The 26,623-nt window shown below is 42.0% G+C and overlaps 1 protein-coding gene across 1 annotated transcript in view; it reads left to right on the top strand.

The window, feature by feature from the left end:
* nr5a2 (nuclear receptor subfamily 5, group A, member 2) overlaps window positions 1–26,623 on the top strand; it is a 68,806-nt gene that overhangs the window by 11,648 nt on the left and 30,535 nt on the right. The window contains exon 4 of the mRNA XM_026193904.1: window positions 5,304–6,013. Coding sequence (XP_026049689.1) covers window positions 5,304–6,013 — 710 coding nt within the window. The remainder of the gene's footprint in view (window positions 1–5,303; window positions 6,014–26,623) is intronic.

Here is a 26,623-nt window from a genome sequence, read left to right as displayed (position 1 = left end):
ACAACCATAAATCAGAGGATATAAGCAGCGAGGGCTGTATGTGTGATGTCTTCGAGAGTTTTAGTGGCTATGTGTAGGTGTCTGCTGAGATATTGTACTTGCTATAAAAATTCAGAGTGTGCATGTGCTTGTGTTTGTACATGTTTGAGAGGTACAGGGGGCATTGGACACTTGGGAGATGATGGTTTGGTCAGTTTTGGAATTTATGGATGATGTGTGCCTGGGTTTATGCATTTGTTGTGCTCTCAAATATTTAAAAAAAGGTGAACTCAGAATGTAAGGTCGCATTAGCCTTTTAGCCTAGCTTTGGCCCCAAAGCCTCATAGCTAACTCAGGATATCCCCTCGCTCAGACACAGTGATAAAATAAAGTTGAGTCTTAGTACATGAAGACAAAAAAGGAATTTTCCTTCCTTAAAAAAATGAAATACCAGCAAAAATATTTTAATTATTAAAAATCAAAATGAAACTTAGAAGTATTCTAACTGTACAAAATAGCAAAACAACTAAATATGGAATATTAAACAATGGGTCACTCTCTTCTAAATCTTGTAAGGATGAATACATTTGTTTAAATGAATCAGCTTCCCCGAGTTATGAGCTGTCAGAATGCAGGTAGCACAGGCTGAAGAGGAGGAGTGGCAGCAATCTTTCACTGTATTTTAATAATAAAGCAAAGACCTAGGCAGAGTTATAATTGATTGAAAAACCTCCCTTTTAGAATTGTTTCCAATTTCTCACTTTTAATCTGATTTGATGCTCAGTTCTGGTAAAATAATTATAGTGGCTGATTTTAACATTCGTTTATATGTTGAAAATATCAGCGCTCACACTGCAGCTAATTTATTATTAGACTCAACTGGCTTTTTTCAAAATGTAAATGAGTTCACTCAACATCAACTCAAAGATTAGACTTAAAGTAAAGTCTAATAGATTTAAATGGATAAAATAGATTTAATGAAGCTTTATCTTCTTCAGTGACATGTCACAACACAATGCAAAGCCGCTACTTAAACTTAACAACCATGATTAAAATTTATGGGATAATTATTTAGTTAATAATGTTGCATTGTACATGACTGGATACTGGCTCTTCTGAAAAAGGAGGCAACAAATCCATACTCTTGATGCCCGGTTATAACTCACAAATGCACATACTAAAGCAGATAACCCGTACGCTGGGGAGAAAATGGCATTTCAGTGATTCAGAAGACCTTCGTTTGGCATAGAAAACTAGTTTGTTACTCTATAAAAAAAAAAGCCCTCCATAAAGCTATGACATGTTACTGTTCATCACGGATAGTGGAAAACCCAGGTTTGTTTTCATCATTGTAGCCAGGCTGTCATAGAGTCAGACTCTGTTGAACCTAGTATTCCTTTAACTTGTACTAGTAATGACTTTGAATTTCATCACAGGTATAAATAAAAAAAATCCTATACTTGATCCAGCTAACTCAGCTTATTGTAAACCAATTTTCTTACCTTCCTCTTATAACTACTGTTGGAGCAGTTATAAAATAGCTAACTGATCATTTTCAGGGGAAGGTCTATTTAAAGAGTTTCAATAATGATTTAGAGTTCATCACAGCACAGTAACAGCACTACTAAGAGTTGTGTGGACTCATCTCTGTGGTTGTCCTGTGCAGCATTCAAACCACTGATTACAATATTTTACTCCAGAAATGACAAAGATTGCACTGTGGGTATTAAATCAATTGGGGTGCAATGGTTTGAATCTGTCTAATAGACTAATACTAATACTAATACTTTTGACATTATACATGCTTCAGTTGGGCAATATTATTAGAAAACACTGTAAACATTTTCATTGCTATGCAGATAATACCCAGCTATATCTAGCTGTGAAGTCGTATGACAAAATCAAAAAGTTACATTACAGGAATGTTTTAAAGATATAAAACCTGGATCCTCTTTAATTTTCTCCTCCTAAATTCAGACAAAATTGAGGTTATTATATATGTCCCAAATAATGTCCCAAAAATCCTTACAAGTATGGCATCTGACCGGATACTTACTCTGGATGGCCACTTTCACCACCAGTAACACTGTGAGAAATCATGGAATCATTTTTGACTAAGACATGTCATTCAGGGTGTTGGACTATCTCCTTATTATCAGATTGTTGTAAAAACTCTTTAAAAACTTTTAATCAAAAATGCTGCAGTGATAGTATGAACAGGAACAAGAAGAAGAGACTATATTTCTCTTGCTTCTCTTCATTGGCTCGTTAAATTTGAAATTAAAATCCTTCTCCTCAGACTCAAAGTAGTAAATGGTCTCGCCCCGTCAAATCTTAAAAACCTGATAGTACCATATTATTCTAATTGAGCATTTCAGACTTCAGGGTTACTTGTGGTTCCTAGAATTTCTAAAAGTAGAATGGGAGGCAGCGTGATTAGTTATGCTGCTCTAGGCTCAGGTTGCTGCTACAGGTTTCTTCCTGCTAAATGGGAGATTTTCCTTCCCACTGTTTCCAAGTGCTTATTTACAGAGGTTCCCTTGATTTTTAGGGGATTTTTTTACAGAATACTGCAGAGTCCTTGAAGCCCCTTGAAGTGATTCTTGAATATCATTAGTGCATTGGTGCAATATAAATCAACCTAAATTGAACTTTTAATGTTTTGTCTCCATATATGCATTGTCCTCTTGCATTACTCACATCTTTTTCATTTACAATCTCAGGTTTGTGCACTTCTCTTTATTTTTGCCTCCGCCTTTATATCACCCAAATATTTGTCACATTTCCATACAACTCCTGTCAACCTCTGTCAATCAAGCTACGTGTGCAGTACATGCACCTTGTTATTTTTGTTATTGTATTTTTGTTCTTGCTTGCTTTTTTGTAGGCGGTTGTCATTGTCTTATGTAATATTCAGTTACACAAGTCTATGCCTCTAAAATCAGAAACAACACAAACATCCCTTACCTGACAACGCTGCCAATAAGTTTAAGTTTCAGTCTGCAACAGTCTGCAAAGTTTTTGTTAAAAGGAAATTCAGTTACTGTTGGAAATTTCAGTTTTTAACGGAGTGACTTTTTTCCCATGCTTTTCATCCTTTAAACTTACAGCATCATAAGATTTGTTTTTCATCATAGGCTGAGTCTGTGCAGCATCCAACCCTTTAACATTTCTCCACCTCACTCACACCCATTCATCCTCTACCCCAATACACAGGCATGTACCATCCTCCTCCCTCCTTTCCCTCCCCCTTGTATATTAATCTGTGTTACATGAATGCAAATCACCTTGTTTAATTAGACACAAAGAGTCTGTGTGTAAGTGTGTGTGTATGTGTGTGTGGTGGCAAGACCAACACCCCCCAAACCTGATATTCATGATGTGATGTGGGTCCCTGGGTGTGGGCAGGCAAGAAAGGCAGTCGGGGCTTAATTTTGTTTTCCCAGTAGGGCCAACTATTAGTTTCTCAGCTCATTAATTACGCTGTTGTGGAGAATCATTAATAGTTAAAGTTGCTCCAAAATAATGTATAATGGATACATTTGACATGGCTCCTGAGTTCTTCTTCTTTTTTTTTTCTTTTGATGTATAATCAATTTTTGAAGGGTCATGATAATCCCTGAGCCTGGCTGAGTGGGCACTGCATGGGGTTGACCTCAAGCGTGTTAAGACATGATTGTGTGAACGTTTGCATGTAAAATCAAGTCGCCGAGATGACAGTCGCCAAGTTGACTGTCTAGCGTGCCCCCCGTCTCTTTATGCGATTCTGTGTCTGATGTTTTCTATGTTCAGGACTCTGTGTTTGCACGTGTTTTCTGCGTGTGAGTGTACGAAACGGTGATGCACACAAGCGGCATGTGGTTGTGTGAGTGTGTGCGTCTGGCCTTTCGGCTCCTCTCGCTCAGATCAGTGACAGGCACTTTTCGTGACGGAGGTCATTAAAATCACTCCCAAGGCAGCTCGGTGTCCGTGTGAGTGTGTGTCTATTCATGTATGCCTTTGTGCGGGTATCTGCCCATCTTAACCCCGAACTTCAATCCCCCACCACACCCTCTCAACACCCCCTCTTCAATTTTCTTCTTCTGTTCTTTCATTCATCCGTCAAGACATCGAGAGTCAGAGTGGATCGAGGCTGACTGGCTAAGATAGCTGATTACTCAGTGTGTATGAGCAGGTCAAATATATGTGCATTCATTAGCATATTCTTTTTGTATATGTGAAATTCTTTAAAAGAAAGAAGACCTTTAAGTCTACAATAAAACCCAAGTTGATATTCTGAAATATTGGTGTTAGTGAGTGTTTTTCTGCTGCATAGTGTCCCAGAAGTCCGTTAGCTGGTTGCACACTGGGCTACGAGAGCCTCGTCAGAGTAAGAGGTAATTAAGTATGAATAATTAACACCAGCGCCCCCCAACTGAGAGACAGCAGAGCGGCTTCCCCATGGCAGCAGTTCGACAGATCACACATGGCCCTCGTAGCGGTCCACTGTGTGCCCAGTTCGTTCATTATAAATACCCACAGCACAGACTCGTTGTGATCCTCGCCACAGGATGCTGCACCGAGGGGGGAGACAGGGGGCATCATGGGTATGTTTGTTTCACCAGAATAAAGAGACACAATGTACTTATTGTCAGGCTTTTAAGCTTTTGTTTTTTTGTGGGAGTTTTGTTAAAAAGAAAAAAGATTCTGGTAATTGACCGTGGTATTTTAATGGTTTTTGGAACTTCATATTCAGATACATTTTTAAAACATGTATTTTGGAAAGAGAGCTGGCGTATCCTGTGAGATTATACCCACATCTAGCTGTTGAGGTGAATAGTTTCTGTATGGCAGACCGAGACAGCCAGCTGCACAGCGATAATTCTGCAGAGTGTTTCATAGAGTTTCTAGTCAATGAGTAACATTGCTATCTGTGAGCTCTGTGGGGTTTAAGAGTCAATGGGTAAATGTCAAGTGCAATCATCACAGGAAAACTTTTGCCCTACATACAAGTTACATATGAAAAGTTCATATCCAAACATCATAATTACTTTTACAGTCTGGAACGGTACTCTAAAGGCTTTTTCTACTTACAAGCACATGTGAGGTTATCAGGCATGTAATCTTTAGCAGACTATTGTCTCTTTGGATTATGAATCTCTTTGTTGAATGGATTCATCATTCTGGATGAAATAACTTTTGGATGAACATGTGAAAAATATTTAGGATTGCATATACTAACTGCTTATTCTATGAAACCTCTTTAAGAACTATAACTGTGAACTTTAAATGCAGCTGACTGTATGTTCCTTTTTTGTCTTCTTTTTCATCTCTCTGCCCGTCAGCTGTGCGAGCGGATCGCATGCGGGGCGGTCGCAACAAGTTCGGCCCAATGTACAAACGTGACCGAGCCCTCAAGCAGCAAAAGAAGGCGCTGATTCGAGCCAACGGCCTAAAGATTGAGGCCATGAGCCAGGTGATGCAGGCCGTACCCACTGACCTCACTATCTCTTCAGCCATCCAGAACATCCACTCTGCAGCCTCCAAGGGCCTTCCACTGAGCCACCACGCTGGCCACCACACCAGTCACCACCACCACCACCACCACCACCACGGCACAGCCCTTCCCCCAACAGACTACGACCGCAGCCCATTTGTCACTTCGCCAGTAAGCATGGCAATGCCACCACATGCCGGCAGCCTGCAGGGCTACCAGGCAGCCTACGGACACTTCCAGGGCACTCGCACCATCAAGTCTGAGTACCCAGACCCATACACCAGCTCACCAGAATCCATCATGGGCTATGCCTACGTTGACGCCTACCAGTCGGGCTCACCACCCAGCTTCCCACACCTGATTGTAGAGTTGCTTAAATGTGAGCCAGATGAGCCGCAGGTTCAGGCCAAGATCCTAGCCTATCTACAGCAGGAGCAGGCGAGCCGGGGCAAACACGAGAAGCTCAATACCTTTGGCCTGATGTGCAAGATGGCCGACCAAACACTCTTCTCCATCGTGGAGTGGGCACGCAGCAGCATTTTCTTCCGAGAACTCAAGGTATGTGCGCACAAGTCTTTAAAATATGTTTACATTTGAATGTGAGAATCTGTTTACTCTACATAAATTGAATTATTAGCCAACACTGGTTTTCATAGTTTGGCCCATCATTTTGATCAGTTATGACAGCATACTGTTTAAGCTTTAATTCCATCTGCAGTAAGTCTTCATGCCTTTAATAAATTATCCTGCATTTCTTTCCACTGCTAAATCTTTCACCATGTTGCCATTCATAATTGACAATACTTTACCCAGTTCACAAACATGTGCTTAATCCTTTATCTTCAGCAGACCTTTAATCTCCCTTTTAATGCCACGGAGCACGCTAACACTGAGTGCACAAGGCTGTGGGGGGCAGTGGCAGGTCTGTCCATTGCTGCCACTGCTGCGTGTCCCATTGCCTGATCAAAATTCAGCAGCCAGTTGTATTTACCCCGTGCATGACACATTTTTGCTATGGGTTTTGAAAACTTTGACTGTGAGCTTCAGGCACATTTCATATTAACAAGGCCCTAGTCTGAGGGTTTTATGTGAACAGAATACCATCCCTTTTAAATACTTCTCAGATCTACACAGACATGCGCTGTGTGATGACATGCGATACTATGACTATAAAAGCAAAAATAAAAAAGTCTTTTGCGTTTTAAAAATTTTTTAAACTGAGTTCGAATTAAATAACAGTTAAACCTAAGACTCTGCTCCTCCTAACCCAGCTTTTTAAGGTTTATGTAATCTGACAAGCCTAGTAAAATGGCAACATTGTATCCTTTGTCCAGATCACAATTACAACTGACCACTGGATACCATCCACAAATGCTTCACTGTAACACGTGATCATTCTTTCTCCTATTCATCACAGAGCACAAGGGAGATTTTCTGGTGTGTGTTTGCACACTTGCACTTTATTTGCTCTGAATGAAGGTTAATGTTCAGAGCGACATGAAAGGCATTTGATTAGTCTGTGCCTCACCTGTTTTTCTTCCCCTTGTCTGATTCTTTTTCTGTTTGTTTCACACCGCATCGCCGAAGGCTCAGCTGCATATTCATGGGCCAGGGCCTGTTGCAAAATCCCCTCCAAATATTTAATATTATTTTGTTTTCAAAGGGGAAAATAACAAATGAAAAAATGCAATATTAAAAACAGAGCCAATTACAGCACAGATAAGAGTCCTTGAAAAACACATGTTGACATTTAGCACACGCCGTGTCCCCACTATTGACATTTTTGAGATCTGTATTTGCATTTACCTCAAATGCATAGCACACACACACAGACACACAAAGGACCTTTGTAGGGTGTGGCCACAGCTAATAATTGTGTGTGGCTTGCCAATTAACTTTGAATGATCATTTTTGCTCCATTGTGAAGCATCTCTATTTTTCTCACTCTCATCCTAATTCAATTATCTCACCCACTTGTGTTTGTCACTCCCTGATTTGCTGCTGAATGGGCTGTCATTATGTTTGCCTAATGACTACCCATATTACAGAAGCTTGATAGTAATTGAGCCGAGTGCCTGTTACAAAGGTAGAAAATGACCCGGGCTCTATGCAGGAGAAACCTCTTGCTCTACCCCAAACGGTTACAAAAAATAATCTCCTGCTTGTGTTGCACAAGACCCAGTGTTTTTTGGGGAGGTGGGACCACGTTTCACTCAAGTAAGAGAGATAATTGAACTTACCCCACTTCCCCTATTTTTGAAGGGTCATCTGAAGCACAAGAGGGCCTGACAAATAATGTGCTAGCTGCAGCACTGACAGATTTTCCCACAGTCCTCGTCTCCTCGCTTGTTTCTAATTAACAGCTACAGGGAGGACTGGTGAAGAAAGATTAATGCTGGGGAGAATATGCAAAGCACGGGCTAGCCAAACTGATCAGCTCACTCTGGATTGTCTGATGCTGCTATTAAACGCATTTTAAAATCTACAAAGTATTTGCTTTGTGTTTTTCAGCCATATGAGCTTAATAATTGTGTGTCAATGCATGGTGCCATCCTTTACATATTTTTACTGTGCAAATTAAGCAGAAAAACCCACCCACGACCTTTGTTCTCCACCTTTATCTCCTTGTAAACAAATCTTTGTTTCCTTTTGACTATATGTGTGTCTGTGTTGGTACAGCTAATGGTGCACGTTGTAGTGTTTCATACTGATTGCTGATTTGATAAGACATGTATAAATCCTTCATCAGCTCCTCTAACTATTAAATCTGACTTTAAGACATGAAGTTGAGCCTGAGACCAGAAAGAGAGGAAGCTGAGTGGAATTAAAAGTTTGTCACTGCAGTAGTGTGGCACTGTAGGAAGTTATAAATACGCTTTCACACACACACACACAAAGATATCCACATTAAGACACGGACACCACTCACCCATAAAGCACAGCCCCTTTCACTATTATTAGCTCTGTAAGAACAAAAGAATTTCTCTGGTCATAGAGCCAAGCTGGAAGGGTGTGTGGGAGGCATCTGCCAAAAAAGTGTTTAAAGATTTAGTTTCCATAAGTTGGCCTTGGTCACGAGACTCATAAATATTTAGTCATTAAGGGGACCTTCTAAAGAGCACTCCCTATTCTTTTCCAGTGCGGCGCACTACCTCTCGCCCTCCCTCTCTTTACTTCTGGGAATGAGGCATGACGTGAGGAACATTTCTTACACCTTGGATCTGAGAAGTTGGGGTGGGCTCTCTCCGCCAACCTACTTCACTACTTCAGTTCTGATTGGTTTAACACATTGACAATTAGATCGAGGCAGGTCTGGTGCACTGGTTTTAAAATCAGTTTTAAAAAAAGTGGCATGATGAGGGAATGCTTTGGCAGGGTTCGGAGTTTTATAGAATTTTACGTGAGTTGAAAACAGGTGGATTCGTGATTCGTGTTCTGTTATTTATATCAGAACTTGACCCTGCGTTTGCCAACAAAAGATGCAGTTAATGGTTTTAATGATTTTTCATTGAAAGATTAGTTTTTGCTCTTTTTGCAGAAAGCCACTGACTATACATTTGTCTTATTTTCCAAAGGGTAAATAAGGTAAAAAAGGGATTTATTTGTGTATACAAAAGTATACACAAACCATGCTTAATCCACTGTGTTCCACACTTAAATGTAGTGTATCCCAGAGTTTGTTCGCTCTGGGGGGATGGGTGTTTGACAATGCGTTTGTCGTTCAGAGACATTTGCTGGCACTGGGCGGATGCTGTGATATCCCTCCCCAACCTTCTCATCCCCTGTCCTGCCATGAACCCCACTGCCTGCTCCGATACATTTGTTCATGGTAAAGAAAAGAAAAAAATCTTTATTATGCTCATAAAGGGAGCTACAGGCTTTTTGCAAAAAGATTGCTTTTTGGTGGTACTGGATTTCACAGCTGTACTACACGTGATGGTAACCCCTATAAAGAACAAATCAATGAACCCCCATAGTTAAAGTATTAGCAAGCACACTTTTCAGAAGGGCTTTCTAGGAATTCTCTCACTGAAGCAAATCTAGATGAAGGAGAATGATGGAAATACAACACAAAACCTCCCAACAAACAACTTCATGAAAGCATTTCATGTAAAACAGTAACCTCCCATGATATTTAGAAATTTGTCAACTAAAGTTTGCTTTACACAGGAATATAAATCAATGTCCACTATAATAATAATGAAAAAAGGGCTACTGAAAACAAGACAGAGCAAGAACACAAAAATGAAAGTGCAAGTAAAGCGAAGTGATTCACCAAACAAGCTGCAGAAAAAAAAAAAAAAACAAGAAATTGTCATAAATCAAACCGCCCTTGAAAGAGATGAATTTGTAACAGAAGTAAAGGTTTGTCTTACAAATGCTTTTAAAGTACACACGTGAGGTAAAATATCAGACTTTTAAAAGGATCAAATAGTTTAAGTTGCTCCTTGACAACATTTAAACACTTTGACTAAAAAGACGATGTCATGTGTTTTTGTAAAACTGGTGAAGACAGCCATTAAAAAAACAAACAAACAAACACTCTGTTCCTGTTTTTACTGAAAATTGGAATACAAGTGTTTGCATGAGTAGTTGGACTTTGTGTGTGTATGTGTGTGTGTGTGTTCGTGTGTGTGTGTGAGGGTGACTCATACCACGGTGGTCTGGTGCTACCCTCTCCTCCATTGTTCCAGCTTAAAGATGGCTAGCCTGACTCCCACCACAAACACAATGGGAAGGAGAATTTAGCAGGGCGATAGGGACTATTGATGATTCATATGTTTATATCTTACCTTCCTAACTGTACTCCCTTTTCACCACAGCTACCCCACCCTCTTTCCTCTCTACACCCTTTAATAAAAACATGTGTGTTCGGTGGTGGGACAACAAGCGCTTTTGCGTGCCTTGTCAACACACGGCATACAGAAGTTAATGTACTAAAAGGAAGCACCCTGTCAGACAAAGGCTCATAGGTAAAGTAGTGCCGTAAAGCTACTACTCTTTAGCAATAGCACAGTAAAGAAAATGTGGTACAACTCTGTAATAACATAGTAGTAACTGTGAGTAACACTAGACTAAAGTGAATATAAATGGGGCAACAATATGATAATCCATGATGTAATGTGCAATGTGAACTACCATTTCCAAATTATTACTGTACTATTGCTATGAAATTTTGCCTCACTGGCGGGGGTGCATTTCTTTTTCCACATTATTAGCCATTAGATACATTTTAGATCCCAGCTTCAAAGACATTTGCACTATTTTTTTTTCAAATCTCAAATGTCTCATATAAGGTGAGCAAGAACTGCATGTTACTTCAATTATCTGCTGAAAGTGACGTAGCATTTTAAAAGATAATTCAAATACCCAAACCTGTGTAACTATATATGTATACTCAGTCCACCCACCTGAAAAAAATGGCACAGAGTTAAAACACCCGTGACATTTTTTAAATGTGGCATTACTGTTTCTATTAGTTGTCCAGCGACAGTTGTTTGGAGGAGATCCATTTAGGTTTTTATGCCTCTCTGTTTCTCTCTCTCTCTCGTTTTTCTGTTTTGCTCTGCTCTGCATGTAGCGGCAATGGCAAAAGCAGAACTGAGGCCCATTATGTTGAGGAGGAACTGTATTAGAAGTCTCGTTCCCTGGGAAAGCTCCCAGCTGAGATGGGACGGCCATATTGGATAAACAGATGGCGGGGGAGAGGAAAGGACAGGCGAGGAGAACAGAGGTGAAACAAAGAGGGGAGATGAGAGAAGAGATGGGTAGACGAGGAATGCGAGAAGAGAGTGGGGGGAGAGGGAAGGGAAGGAGAGGGAATAACAAAGAGGAGCGGGTGGAGGAGAGAAGGAGGGAAAAAGGAGGAGAGGAGAGGAGAGTTGCAGGTCATACCTCGCATCTTTATGTCAGCTTTCTTTTAAATATAGGCAGGAATGCAAACAATTTAATAAGCCCAAATTGAATACAAATCATAACTTAAATTTTAAGAGCTTTATAATAAAGTGTTGTTATCATAACAGACCAGTCCGCTAAGATACCAAATTAGCACTGTGTTGTGTTATTTTGTACTTCAATTTTACTTCCAGTTTAGTTTATTGATTCCTATAAATAAATACATTTCATAAGGTTTCATGAACACACAAAAATCTGCAGAAATGTGCAGCAGTCTAACAAATTAGACAAGTAGTTTTAAGCAGTAGAATTATTTACAGCGCTTACTCTTCTCCTCCAGTTTAATCGACTCCTCTCAGCTGCTGCGTGTCAGTCAATCACACCAGATGACAGATCCCTCGGGTGGGACAAGAGGGGAGCTGATGTTCACATCTCACACCTGAATATTCTCCACTAATAGATTTACCTGAGTGAATAATGTAAGGTCCTCTGATGTGCCCCCGCTCTGCCCCGGTGCATAATTTCAGCGCCCTCCTCGACCTCTTTCCCATCTACATCCATAAATATTACATTAATTTACTTTGGTAAAATTATATTTACAAGTTCAGACTGGATGGTCTTTTTTTTCCTGCAGTCTTGGTTCTCTCCCCTCTGCACACATGTAGTCTACTCCCCCACCTCGTTTTTCTATAATCTATTCAGAAGCAGCTTTTATTTTCAAGGTGCATGTGCACGTTTCTGTGTGTGTTTAAGTGTGTTTGTGTGTGTGTAATAGGAGGGGGTATATTGCCCCTGCACTGCGTTGACCGGTGATTGCACCTTTTCTTTTTTTTTTCTTCACACCCCATAACTGAGTGGAAATTAATAAGTCGTTTTAGGCGTGATCTGTGAACCCTGGGAAGTGGTATATCTATACCACCATCCACACACACACACGCAGAGATCCGGAGCCTCAGGCTGCAATGTCTGTCTTGTCACAGAGGTCAACCCCCTCCACCCCTTACCCCACCATGCAACAACCTCCTCTCTCAACACCGCCAGTCCTGACAAACTGCAAGCGTGATGGGGTTGGCGGACACATGCGTTTGGCAGAGATTTGTAACTGTGTCCCTGCTCCATTGAATTTGAATTATTTTGCAGGTTGTGCCGCACCCTGGAAACACACACACATACCACGGCACCCTTACTTTACAGGGGATAAAAGGAAGAAGCTATAGAAAAGGACAGTGAGAGGGATGTTGCCAAGTGTGGGGAAAGATGGCACACGGGATGTTTAAATTAGTTATAGAAATAGTAAGAGAAAGAAAGAAGGGGTTCAAAAAAGTTGACCAAAGGAAAATAATAGAGACATAAGATGAGAAATTAAGAAAATATTACAAGAAGATAATAAAGGGTCGCTAGAGAAGGACAGAAAGAAGGAAATAAGGAGGAGGGGAGGGGGTACATGGGAAGATGAACAAGGGACTGTGAGAGGTAACAACCAAGGGCAAGAGGAGGAGGAGGAAGAGGAAAAGAGGGGGCACAGTGAAGGACAACAGGGGAGGGTGAAAAGAGAACCGGTAGGTTGGTGGGGTAGGGTGCGGGGTGTAAGGAGGGAACAGGTGGAAGGTTAATGGGCCTGGAGCAGATCCACCAGACGCTCTTGGGCTTGATATATGGGGCCTGGGCCTGGCGCGGGGCGTAGGCTTTCAAAGATATATTATTTCATTTGAGGAGCAGCAGCATTCTGGCCGACAACCCCTCCACCCACCCTCACCCCCCCGATCCCCCACCAACACCCCCCACAGTCCAGCATTTGTCCAGTGATAGATGACATACACGCACACACGTGTGCGCAACCCACCCTAAAACACACACAAATGCATGTACAGTATTGTCCCCCCTGTGACAGACACACACACACCCCTTTGATTCTGCACAGACTTTTTTTGTTGAAGTCGGCAGACGACCAGCCTCACTTATTTTAGCTATTTGTCCCTGTTTACTTGTCTATTACATGTTCGGTCTTTCTTTCTTTCCTTCCTTCTCTCTCTCACCGTCTCCCTTCTGCTGTTATGTGTCTCCCTGGCTGCCGGCAGGTCTTACGGCCGCCTGTGTGTTTTTTTAAGTTGCTATTTTAGTTGTAACAATATCTCTTTGATCAGCAGTACTGGGTAGGAGCAGCAGCAGTTCGGGGGATACTTATAGGAGGGAGAGGTTGGTGTAGGTTCACAAAGGCCTCTTTTCATTCATAAATTATTGACCATCATGCAGACATCACTCTGTCTTTTTCATAAATAGTGTAAAAAGGCCCTCCTGATTTTTTTTTTTTGCAATACAAAATGGGAAAAGTCGATTTTTTTGGATCTGTTTTAAAGACAGTGTATGGGCAGTCAAAAAACCATAAATCATATATGACTGAGGCAGTTCTTTAGCTAGAAGGCTCCAGTTTGGACGTCCTGAATATGAGCCTTACACTGAAGTGTCCCGCTGCAAGATACGGAAGCTGTGAAATGCTATTCTCACAGGTCCCACGTGCAAGTGAAACATGGAAATGCATGTAAAATATTGTATTTGCCTCAGAGAACAGCACAAATAAATAAAAAATAATAATTTTCTTCTAAATCAATATTTATTTCCTAACATAGCAGTCTGAATTTTTGAACAGCCTATACAACTTAGGCTGCTTTGACTGCAAGCAACCACCGATTTGACAGAAAGCAAAATTTCCAATGTCCTCTTCACTTCCCCTGATAGTCAGACTGAGCTTCAAAATACAGCCATTTCAAATACTGGACGGGTCCCATAGGTCCATCCCGGGGGGATGGCGGGAGGCCGGAAGGAAGAACAGGAAACTTGTTAAAAGAGAAGATTTAAGGTCACCTGTCCCAAAGGAGCGGCAGCTTTAAGGAGACGACGGGGGTTGGGTCGTTTTAAGCATGTGCAAAGTCTGCTCATCTACTTGTTGCTTTGATGAGGGATGAAAGGCTGTCATGAAGTACAAGTTTACAGAGCTCTGAGCAATGATAGACTCAACTGTCCTCAGCATTATCTCTTCCTTGCGCCACTTCTTTCTCTCACAAGGACCTTTCTTTTTTCCCACTGTTTCGACTCTTAACCGAAATTGGAACTCGGCATGCGAGAGCACTGATGAGACATTCAGTTGTTGACAGATGGACATCACTGGATAGTCACCACCCAACTAAACCTGTAAAAGAGATTTGTTTTTTTGCTTTTGTAAACTTCTGTCTGTCTCGGCCTTTTGCCGTTTTCCCCCCTCTCGTCTTCAACCCACTGCTCATTTAGCAGCAAAGAAAAGCAAAAAAATTGAATAAAATAAAAAAATTGCCTCCACCTCCTCTCGTAGTTTTTCATTTTCAAGCAAGTTAACACGGGCTGATTCGCATTTGTGAGCACTTTGGGCATCCGGCAGGAGAAAGAGCAGGTTGTGTTTAAGTCTTGTTTGAGAATGATCAGGGTAAAAGCCTTTTTTATTGGCAGGTCATGCTGCTTGTTAAGACGGTGGCGCAGGTGACTGGGCTGTGCTGTTAGCCTCTGTGGCCCCCGAACTAACACTGTTGTTCTTTCGCAAGTTGGCAACAGTCAGTCAAATCAGCCGGGAGAGACGGGCAGATATAGATAGAAGGGAAAGGAAGTGGGAATAAAAGACAAAGAAATTGGGTAAACAAAGTGGATATTGGAACTTGATTTAGCTGGCTGGGCTGCTAACAAATCAACTCAAGGGAGTGTAAACATTTTACACACTCCAAAGTACAAAGCAACTTTCTCGCTCCTTCCACCCCCACCCCCCCCCACACACACACACACACACACACACACACACACACACACACACACACACACACACACACACACACATATGCTGCTGTGCTTCTAATTATGAGCCATGTTAAATCTGCCTTTTATCCAGAAACCTTTCCACCCCACCCCAGCTTCCCATTAGAAACACTGAAAGCCAAAAGATAAATAAAAAAAATGCAGCCCATTGTGATTTGCAGACGCACAGGGTGGCACTATGTTGTCAGACGACTGGGAAATATACAGAGACAAGTCCTGGCATTTTGCTTCTAAATACTTCCCTGCTATAGGGTTTCCTGGAGGTCACAGGGGCTGAGGTGTGGCTGCTGCAACCTTAAGCTAACCCCCCAACCTCTAAACTAAATTCACCATTCAAAAGTATGCAAACATGTCAGCCAATTCATCTTCCTCTCTTGCGCTCGCCAGAACCAAAGCACAGTTTTTGATTACTTCATCTATTTATATTATAAACAAAGTAAAATCCAATATTCATTGCTGGAGTAGCTGAATAACATATATCAGATTTACATAATTATAACTCAACAATTATCTACCTGATTTAAATTCAGTGCATACAGTTTAAGCATGTTACATTACATATGTTCTTTATGTTGGAAAACTCCACCTACTACAGTGATAGAAGGAGATATTTATATGTCAGGTATCTAAGTGTGAGTAACTTCTTTAGACAATGACTTGATTGTCTTTCACACATTTACCAGAACACACACCTAGCTTTTAGGTAAGATAAAAATAAATAACCAAGCAATATACACACAGAGTGCCCTTTGGTTCCTATGTGCCCATTTTACGTGGCCTTTATTATCTGCGTGTAATCCAGCCTGCCTACAAGTTGGGTCCGTGTCTGCTGCTTTCGTCACAAAGCTGTCAACAGTTGTGCCCCTAGGTCTATTTTTGATGCTTATTTATGGCTCATCTATTCTAGACAGGGAGTGGGGAAGCTTCGGGGCCTGGGGGGTCCAGGAGACAATAGATAAGACAGTGGTGGACCACAGTCAACAGCTTGCTGGCTAGTTTTACACTTAAAGACTCGAGCGGTATTTATATTCAACGGTGATTGAATTTGTACACCGATGACTGATGTGTGCAGTTCGTCGGAGTAACACTAGACACTGTGGCTGTGTTATGACAACGGGCGAGAAATTTCAACGAGGCTGCACGCCAGCCAGCGACCCAGCCGAGAAAACGGCCCAAGCCCTCCCGCCAAAGTAGGACAAAAGCACCTGTTCCCTATTCCTACTTTAGCCGCTCTTTTCTTTGCCGGTTTTTGCTCTTGCTTTTCTTATTTCTTTTGCACTAGACCAGGACTTTTTTATGACTCTCACACCATTACCTCTTGCTCACCTCACAATCTGTCAGTCTCTTTCTCTGTTCTCCCCAAAAGCCATAAGTGCGAACCTGGCACGAGCCACGGATAAACGATTCCATACATGTGAAATAAAGGCATGGCACTAATAATAGCCATTACAGGCCCTGCGTTCTTTTCGGATTGCGCCCTCTCAGAAGGGGATTAAAAAAAGGCTTTTCGGGCAAAGCTGAAACAATGACGAGCAATAAACCAAATATGCCGAAAGGGGACTTGTTGGGAGAGGTGTCGACAACGTCATTAAACCTCTAGAAATTAACCAGTGAAGCTGAAAAAAATGCAAGGTTTTCAGGTGGCAAGCCATAGTCTCACCTTCCCTCAGGGCAATGCTTTACACGCCACATGTTGCACTGCACTTCCCATCATGAGCAGCCGCACCACCAGGCCCGCAGCAGCCATGCTATACAGAGATATCTTTTTCCAAATCCAGATGCATTCGTGGCAGTTTCTGTCAGAGAAGGCCTGGAGATGCACTTCAGGGAGAAGCAGGGCCCCATCTGTTCTGCGGCACTGCGGTTCTGATACCTCGTCTTCCTCTGAGTTCGGCGGTTTACATATCACAAGAGCTCTGGAAAGGCTCAATTAAGCAATTCAGATATTTAATTTGTGCATCAAGGGCTCTGATCCCAGTGATCTCTGGAGCTGCGCCACATTTAAATGTGGATTCACAGCTGTTTTCTTAAAAATCCACCACCCCATTACAACCCCCCAAGGAAAAAACAAAACAAGGGGGAAAAAACCCCCATCCTCCCCCAGCGCGTCACACACTAATGGGAATATGTGTCTCCCACCTTCTCAGACAGAAAGCATCACAGCGTCAGTCTGTGCATTTTAAAACAGCTCTGGTCTTCTATGCTGGGTTAAGGTATATTGCATATGTGTGTGTCTGTGGGTATATGTCTGTCTGCGTGTGGGAGAGGAAGAACGAGCAAGTTAAAGAAGAATGTCTCTGCTGTTCTGAATAATACAAAAGGGTGAAGGCTTCAGCCTCCTGTCTTCTTTGGCTCCTCTTTTGCGTGTCTTCCTTTCCTCTTAACATCCAGACATCCAGACAAGGATTATTGGCAAATTTTCCAGCGTCTGTCAATCGAAGTCGCACACACGCACACACAAACAGTTACACCAGGGCACACTTACACATACGCAGAGAGGTTTTTACTTTGTATGTAAAGGGTCACCACTTTTCAACAGAGCAACTTCAGTATGCGTTTGCATTGATTCGACAGGTCTCTGGTACTCTCTAAACGGGATGCTATTCTTCCAAAAGATATTCCTGTATTTTGCTCTTTGATTTTGATGCTGGTGGAGGGGGCAGTCTAACCTGCTCTCAAATCCACCAGAGCAGATGAGATCAGGTGACTAGAAAATTCATAGCTTATGATTTACATAATATTCATACTCATCAAACTATTAACTGACCCCTAAGGCCCTATAGATGAGGGCTTTGTCATTCTGTCATTGATTTGCGATGACACTTAGCTCTGAGGGGGCTAAATCGAGCCAAATCCACGCTACCCCCCACCCTCCTCCACAGCATAACGAGACCGAAGGATGTCTTCACTTATGGGTAAAAGGTAAAGGATTTTTCCTTTACTTTGTGACTTGTTTGTTGATTCCTGTGCCTAAACCATCTTTCTCATTTACATCTGACTGTCATAACCTTTCACTAAACCAAATCCAAAGCCACAATTTTAGCCAGCCCACAATCACAACAAAGTCAAATCCATACTTGCATATATTCGCAGTCTTTTACTCCCCAGCGTACCATGCATCCCCTCCACATGCCTTTCACACCCAGCACACAAACACCTAGTCATAAATTGCAGCATTAGCTCAAATAATGATTGCACAGCGTGAAAATCCAATGGCTGGGGCTTAATGCCTTGGAATCGCCTTGTAGATTAAGCTCGGGGTGTGTATTTGTGTGTGCTTGAAGAATCTACGAGGGGTTGGGGGGTTGCTGATGGATCAATAGGATTTCTGTGGTCAGTGCCTCCCAGCCAGGAACCTTATAGAGAGTCTACTGGCGTTACTCGTTTGACTTTGTTATGGCATGCATTTTCTCACTGCATTTGATGGAGGAGGTGGGGTGGGAGAGTGGAGAAGCAGGAAGGCAGAAATATTCATGTAGGTATGGATATTATTGGCACCCATTTGCAACTATGTAGGTCTTAACGTGATTGCATCCAAGTGTTTGTGTGTGTGTGTGTGTGTGTGTGTGTGTGTGTGTGTGTGTGTGTGTGTGTGTGTGTGTGCCTGTGTGTGCCTGCGTGTGTGTGTGTGTGTGTGTGCGTGTGTGCCTGTGTGTGCCTGCGTGTGCGTGTGTGCCTGTGTGTGTGTGTGTGTGTGTGTGTGTGTGTGTGTGTGTGTGTGTGCGTTTGAGTGTAAAAGGAAGGGTTACTTTTGGGAGATGCCATTCCCTGGGCTGCATGTGTATTAGCGGTCTAATGTTCATGTGAATAATTGATCAGGGCTTCTCTGTGTTTTTGATAATTAGTTGATAGCTTCTTAGCTCTAAGCCCTGAGATTTCTTGCATACGTGTGTCTGTGCAAGTCTGTGTGTATGTGTTTGTGTGTGCACGCAGGCTGGGGTGGGGCTAAGTTATCTATTTCTAAGGTACCTTGGAAACAATAGTGCCTCGAAGTCATGCGCTCATGGATTAACTTTCCTCAGAAATTAAGCAACAGTACATACATTTCTTTCTCATTAACTACCTACATGTCTCACACTCTCTCGGAATAAAATTTATTGCAGCTCCCTGTTTTTGAACCTCGTGCAAGATTAAAATACAACTTTTTTCAGTCATTATTTATATACTTATAAAATAAAAATGGCTGACATTACCTACAAGACTTTTTTATGCATGTCTAGTAAACAGTCTAGTTGTTTCAGACAACAATAAACATTGCATGCATGAAAAGATATCTATTGAAATTCAGGTCTGGCCTCTCACTGGTCTGTTCCTCTTGCCTTATTGATTTTTCCATCTTTCATATGCTTATGCATCAAGTAAAAACAGAATAGGAAAGTTTGGGCATTCTTGGTTCATCCTCAAATCCCTGCGCTGATATCAGACAGAGAGGAGTGTTTGTTGCCATCATCAGCGACCTTGAGAAAACAAGACAATCTTCCCATTGCAGCACCCAGACCCGCAGACATGCTTTGTTTTTTTCTTTCTCTAGCATGTAGTGCCACACTTCTCCTAGCCTGCGTGCGCAGTTGTTGTATCAAGTTTCTGCTGTTAAAAACATCTTTTTTATGTTAATAATGTATTAATTACATATTTATTAAGCACACTGTTACACTGTTTACAGTGGTTTCCTGTATTAGTGGCATCAGTGTGTGTTGAGGTAAAGCCCAGGCAAGCGTGCACAGCTTCGTCAGGCCCGTGTCTTGTTTCCTCTCAGCTCAACAAGGCTCAGGACACATGTACTCGGAGCGGAATGGAAGAAGACAGGGTGAGCAAGGGCAGGGCGGGAAAGAGTCCGTGCCCAATCACTGTCTCGGTTTTTGTTTTGCTGGGGGGTTTTTTCAATGCGGGACCTGGACAAGAAAACAAATGCCATAATGTGTAGAGACGAAACGATGCGAAGCTGGGAAGAGGGAAAGAGCACTGCCAATCGAATGTGCGGTATTGTAGAGGTCAGAGGTCGGCCTCCGGAGTCCGTTAATGCGGTCACCGTGGGAACCAATCAATCACAGTGCCTCAGCAATATCGATCAGACATTGGGGCACACGCACGCTGAAACACAAAGAATTCTTTCTGACACACACACACAGAGGACAGCATACATCCACTCACACAAACCTCTCAGTCTCGCTCTCAGTCCAACACACAGTAAGTGCATATGCAGCGACACACAAATGCTCATTCAAAGCATCTAGGTAGGTAGATAATTACAAGGCATTACAAGAAAAATACTTCGAAAAGAAACGGCTTGTTTTTTCTGCACTGCTGAGGACTAAGCACTGAATAGTATCTTGGAGGAAAGAAGATTTGCACTTTCTACTTTCTACACTTCTCTTGAAAAACCTTTACATCTACTTGCAGTGAGTGAATTTATATTATGGTGAGACTAGAAATACTGTGCTCGACTGATTGCAAAACAAATGAATAGAGCATGTACAATTTTAAAGCACGCATCACAAGCTGATATAATAAAGAACCTCTTTTCCACCAGAAGCGCTTTCATTTTGGAGTGAAAGAAAGATGCAAGGCCTGCTGCATCTTGTGTGATATTTTCTGAGCTCACAGATGGCCTGTGGCATCTCAATGGCTCTTAAGAGACATAATAACAGTCTAGGATTTCTGTGTGCTCAGTTGGAGATAAACCCATCGGCATTCTCCATTACCTGATCTGCTGGATTAAAGATAGATGCATACAACAAGCAGGTGCTATAGACATGCTGATGGGCATTCGTGCGATGTATATATATACAGTATATAGTGTCACATACTGTCGCAGGGCAGCTCAAAGCTGGACGAAGGAGCATTCTCATAATAAAATAGTAAAATATAGATAAAGGTGACACTCTGGCTTGGATATCTTATATAGCACAACCAGGCCAAGTGAACCTTTGTGCTGAACTTTTGTGTCAACCTAAGGTTTAATAGACACAGCTGCAGTGAAGTTGAGAGTGTAACAACAAGCATTTTGTATATAGTTGAGGTAACCCCTGGGTTTAATTCAGCAATGGCTAAATGTTTTCATTTATTTGCTGTTCAAGCCATTCAGTTACGTGTCTGCAGCTGTAAAGGGACTTAAAGCATCAGTTCAAAAGCAACAAATACATATCCGAGTAGGAAATAATTGACTCTGGTTGCTTTATTCCTTAAGCTTGTCTGCTGTTTGACAAATTTAGTTTCACTGGGTGCATTACCACCAGTATTATCATTCCTCTGCTCTCTGTGTAGCCCCCTCCCGCTTGACTAGCAGCAGCACCTGCCACCTGCTCATTTTCCCAGCATTCTTATCACTGTGCCAGCCGAAGGATCGAGGCCGAACATGGACTGGAGGGCCACGATAAGCATAAGCTGACGTTGTTAAAGTGAGACGAGCGAATACCGGTCCTCTATTCTCACTCTGCAGCATGAACAGAAAGGGGGACGTCATCTGGATCGTGAACACTGTCCATCCGTCTCGGCCTTCCCACCAGTTCACATACCATTGTTGGAACATCCAGGGGATTTTGTCACTCACTCTGTTGTTTTTCCTGATGGATATAACTCTATTTGTGGCTTGGGCAAGTTAAGGATGTCAAAAATGATTTGCAGCAGGATTCAGTAGGCATGTGCTATTTCGTTTGACCTAAAACAAGACGCTGCCTAGATGGTATCAAATGGTGACCTGATATATTTTTTTGTGCCTTTATTGTAGCTTGGTCTTTGTTAAGATGTTATAATGGCAATAAAGAAATAAACAGGTTGATAGTGAGGTTTTATCTCAGGTCATCAGGGTTGTGTGTGCTCTAAAAGTAAAACAAATATAAACCATTTTATGATTCCTGATACATTGCTGGCTAATTTGTCCAAATCACAAAAAGAAAAACACCAAAAACACGTCGCTCCTCAATTTAATCAACGAGCTAAACTGGAAGCGAGCTTCGGTACACCGTCAAGCTCGGCGTAATTAAGTGTTTGCCACACTCTGAGAACAACAGGCACGGTTCTAGGTAAATTAATGCCCGTTCCCAGGTGAATACGCGGCCTGTTTGGCTCAAGGCGAACAGATGCCAAGACAGGACTGCACCAAAGAATGGCTGCTAGAGACGCGCAGGCATTGATGTCAGCTTCAAATCTCACCTGTAGTACTCCGAGACAGCATTGATTCTTGTCCAACAGAGATAGAGGAAAGATAGAAGCACAGCTATTGTTTATGTACGAGTCGTTTGAGGCAAATAAACTCACGGTCTGCGAATGTGTGTGTTCTCCCCCCTGTGTTAAAAAAAACCACGATTCTCTCCATTCATTAAGGCTCCACAGAAGGAGATTCTATTAATCTGTTCATTAAGCCACATCAAAAATGGAACTACTTATTAAAATCAGATCCAGCTGTGTACTCTCGTTAAAGCCCACCGTACCGTACGAAGCTTAACAATGCTCGTGGCACTAGACCAAAACCCGGCCTCAAGAAAGGGGGAGAAAGATTCTCGTACATTGGCCTGTTTTGACTCGACGCAGCGTGATAATTGCTCTACTCTTAGCAGGGGGCTATGAATAAACATTACTTTTGTCAGCGAGCATCTGAATGCTCCATTTCCAATTAATTTACATTTGCCTAGAAATGGAGGGAATATCTGCTCTTAATCACTATGTTTTATTTTCTCAATTTCCCCCAAGTCTTTTCTCATTCTCCCATTCCCTGTCTGGCAGTTCCATTCCCCCCTTCTCAACTGGGCTCTCCTTTTTCTACCTCTCTCTCCCCCTCTCTGGAAAATCCCATTAATCTCAGCCAGTGGTTTTGAACAAAAGCTATGGGCTAAGCGATTGATCCAGGGCATTGATCCCACTCGCCTGAACGATCATAAAGGTGTTAAATTGGTTTCTTGGAGGATATGTATTTTTCATCACTGGCTGCTGCAAGTACAAGTTCCTGCTCGGAATTTCTCTCATTTCTTAACCAAAAATTGGTGATGATATTAAAATATTAACTAGATCACACCTTGAAAAGCACCTGTAAATGTGTATTTTGAGGCCAGTTTGAAGCAATTTCTCGGGAGCTTGTTTTCTGCATGAGCGCCAAGCTCAGAAGCAAAATTCCTGTAATGAGTTTTGCTTCATCCAAGGACAGGTGGCAACTTGGGATTGTTCAAATGCGTACAGTTGAAGGAGGAGAAGAAGTGTTTTTTCATGCATGTTGCCCTAAATTATTTCTTGAATTCATAGAGTATGGCTAAGTTCATATGGCTCAAATCCATTTATGTTTTTTTTAGCCACAAAATGATAGCAACGTTAAATCACCATCTGACCAATTTCAGAGCGTGGTTTTGGCATTTGGTAAGAATTTCAAGAACAAGACCTTCCTGTTGTTCGTCTGTGGTGGTTTTGGTTAGGCTTACAGTGAGCATGTGGAGTATTTTCATGTGCTATGAAAAGTATTTGCTGCTGTGTCCATTCACCAGCCTGTAATTATCAGATTTTATTACCTTGAGTCTGATGCTAGTGGAAATTAAAATCTCAAAGAGAATTCCATTATTACCTGAAAAATACTTCTCTCCTTCCTCTTCACAGTGCCTCACCAGCAGTATTACATTTTTTCAACTTTTCTGTTTAGAAAAATTCATTTTGCAGAATGTGTTCAACTTTGAACTTCTTGTGTAGCACCGTTGCTACGCACACTTACCAAAATGTGTTCACATCAATTTGACTTATTAATCAAACAATGTTTCCTTTTTCATCTGTTAGCACTGAATGACCTGGCTGTAACTCGTGTTAGCTGCCTTTATGTATTTAAGGAAATCATCGTGCCAGTTATCTTGACGTCAATATCTATATTTACAGTGTTCGAGGAAGCAACCAATTTCAGTAAAGAACATCAGCCTAGCAGCAAGTGTTTTTATGTCTTGGTGAAATGAGGAAGGGATAAAGAAGAAGAATCAAGGAAAAACAACAGCTTTTTTTTCCTACTATGCGTCATCATTGCTGGAAACGGTTGGCAATTAGAAGCCTTATCTAAATACTCCATGACTATGTGGTGAGACAGGAATTAAACCACTATATAAATCTGCTTTATTGCTCTTTTGGAGCACACAAACTGCTCATTTGAACTTTGCAGCGCCATACGAAGGTGTGAATACATTAAACTAGGCAATGTTTATAATCAGCCGCTGGCAGTCGTCCAGTTTTTTTTTTTTTTTCTGACTGCGTTTTCTTTGCACAGAGATAATATTCGGCCCTTTTGCCCTCGTGTAAAACACAAGACAAATTGGTTGTCGATGTCGTGTCAGAAAGTTCATTTTATCTGAGCGAACAGGCAGCAGTGTTGGTAAGATCAGGCACCGTGACTGTTGCTCATTTGACAGAGCAAAGGAAGAGCTTGTCAGGGAAACGACTCGTGTCACTGGAACTTAAAAGGTCAGTGAACTGAACCCCGTACCCCTGGTCCGCCCACACGCCTGTCTATCTGTCACCAGTCCCCCTCTTCCAAGCGGGTGTCCCCTGCCCCAGTCTAGCCTCCCATTGCCCCCCTTTGATGACCCAGGACTCTTGTCAGAGAAGAGCTTCCAGGCGGGCAGAGTGAGGACAGGCCTTTGATGAGTATCCCGATACTTGCCAGCACCAGTGACATACAGTGGAGTCCTTTGAAGAGCCTGGGCCTTACATGTAATCATTCGTACACACACGCACACACACACACTTCCAACATCCTGAGGTTGGGGAGATAAAGAGAATTGGATTAGGGCACAATATAGAAAACACCCTCTTTTGAGCGTCTTACTTGCTTTCTGATGGTTTTAATGAAGGCATTTCCCTTGCACTTGAGTGACTACCAGAGTGGAACCGCAAAAATAGATGTATATAGGAAGGAGGCGGGAGAGAGACAGACCCTGTGATGCTGTCAAAAATGCTAGAAAAAGTCAGAGCAGCATTGCCAAACTGATGAAAGAGAAGTGGGAGACATGAAACGTTTCAAGGCAAATTTCTCACCGTGCCATATCTCTCGTATACGCGTCATTTTATTCCATCACAGTGTGCTAGAAGCATAACGATCCCCTCCATGTGGACTTTTTCTGAATTCAAATATGATTTTTTTTAACTAATGACATTTACCTTGTAGTAAGAGAAAATGATGTAATAAATATGTTAGGAGATGCCAGATACTCACATCTCACTTTTTGGTTAACAACAAAAAGATGTGATCAAACAAATCTCACAGAAAAAAGGAAATCCTTCCTACTTTGGCGTAATGTCAGCACTAAATGCTTGTTTTTAAGGTCAAAACAAAACCAAATCACTTTTGAAAAGAAAAACTATGTTAGGGGAGCGACAATTCAAATACAAATACAAAGAGCTGCTCTATATCAAGGTAAACAATAAATAGTAACTCCAATCAGGAGGAGTACAGCAACCAAATGACAACTGCCGTGCAAGTAAAGAATAGTCAGGCAGCCCACGTGTCGTCTAACCAAGTGTGTTGTCTATTGTTGTGTCTTTGTGGTGGAAGGTAAACAAACACTGTTTGCCACCAGCCTCAGATCACCAGTCAAAACAGGCCTAATCAACAAGAGATAGACTTCAGATTAGGCCATATCCAGTGTCGTGTCATACAAGGTAATAAAGGTGGAATGAAAGTTGTTGACATGAAATGAGTAACTAAGGTCACTTGATATCAAACAATCTGAACCCTTTATGATTTCCATGGAGCACCAAAAAGAAAAAGACATTCCTTTCAAACCTTTCCGCGATACACCATCGATCCACATTCTTCATACTGCAAGCTTTGGATGCCCCTCACAGACAGTTCTCACATACTCAAAGCAGCAGACCCCTGTGTGCTCAGAAAGACACATTATTCCCAGCAAAGCCACAAAGTGCACACTGTTTACTGATAGAAGAGGTGGGAGAAGAAAGAAAGAACTACTTATACATTTTCCTCATTCCATCCCTCTCACTGTGTTCTCCATTTTTTTTTTTTTTTTTGAGTCTAGCTATGTAGAGTAATGATTAACACGGTTGGGCATGGGAAGAGACTAGCAGTCACAATGGAGGGGGTTGTTTTGGTTCCCAAAACCACTATTTCACCTGTGTCAGCTTCCAAAGTTTACCTGTCAGGTCCCTGGGAGCAGACGGCTGGTATTAGAGGGGGGAAAAACAAATGGGGGGGGGTGGACTATTTAATCATTATCATCTGTGGAATCACTCAGAAACTCCTGGCAATGGGCAAACAGATAAACCTGGCAACATTGTTAAATCAGGCACGCAGCAAAGTGCTTAACTGTGTGGGGAAAGGTTCACATGAGAAAGCTTTAGAGTGCATACAGGGGACTTTTGAGCTTTGTGTAAGGTTGGGAAAAAAATGCCTGTGGTACGCTACTGATCAATAGTGATTGACCTGTGAGAAAGCTTACCCGGCAAACAGCTGCCTGT

The sequence above is a fragment of the Astatotilapia calliptera genome, chromosome 15, assembly GCF_900246225.1.
Source record: "Astatotilapia calliptera chromosome 15, fAstCal1.2, whole genome shotgun sequence".
Taxonomy (NCBI): domain Eukaryota; kingdom Metazoa; phylum Chordata; class Actinopteri; order Cichliformes; family Cichlidae; genus Astatotilapia; species Astatotilapia calliptera.
This window is presented reverse-complemented; position numbering and strand designations above follow the sequence as displayed.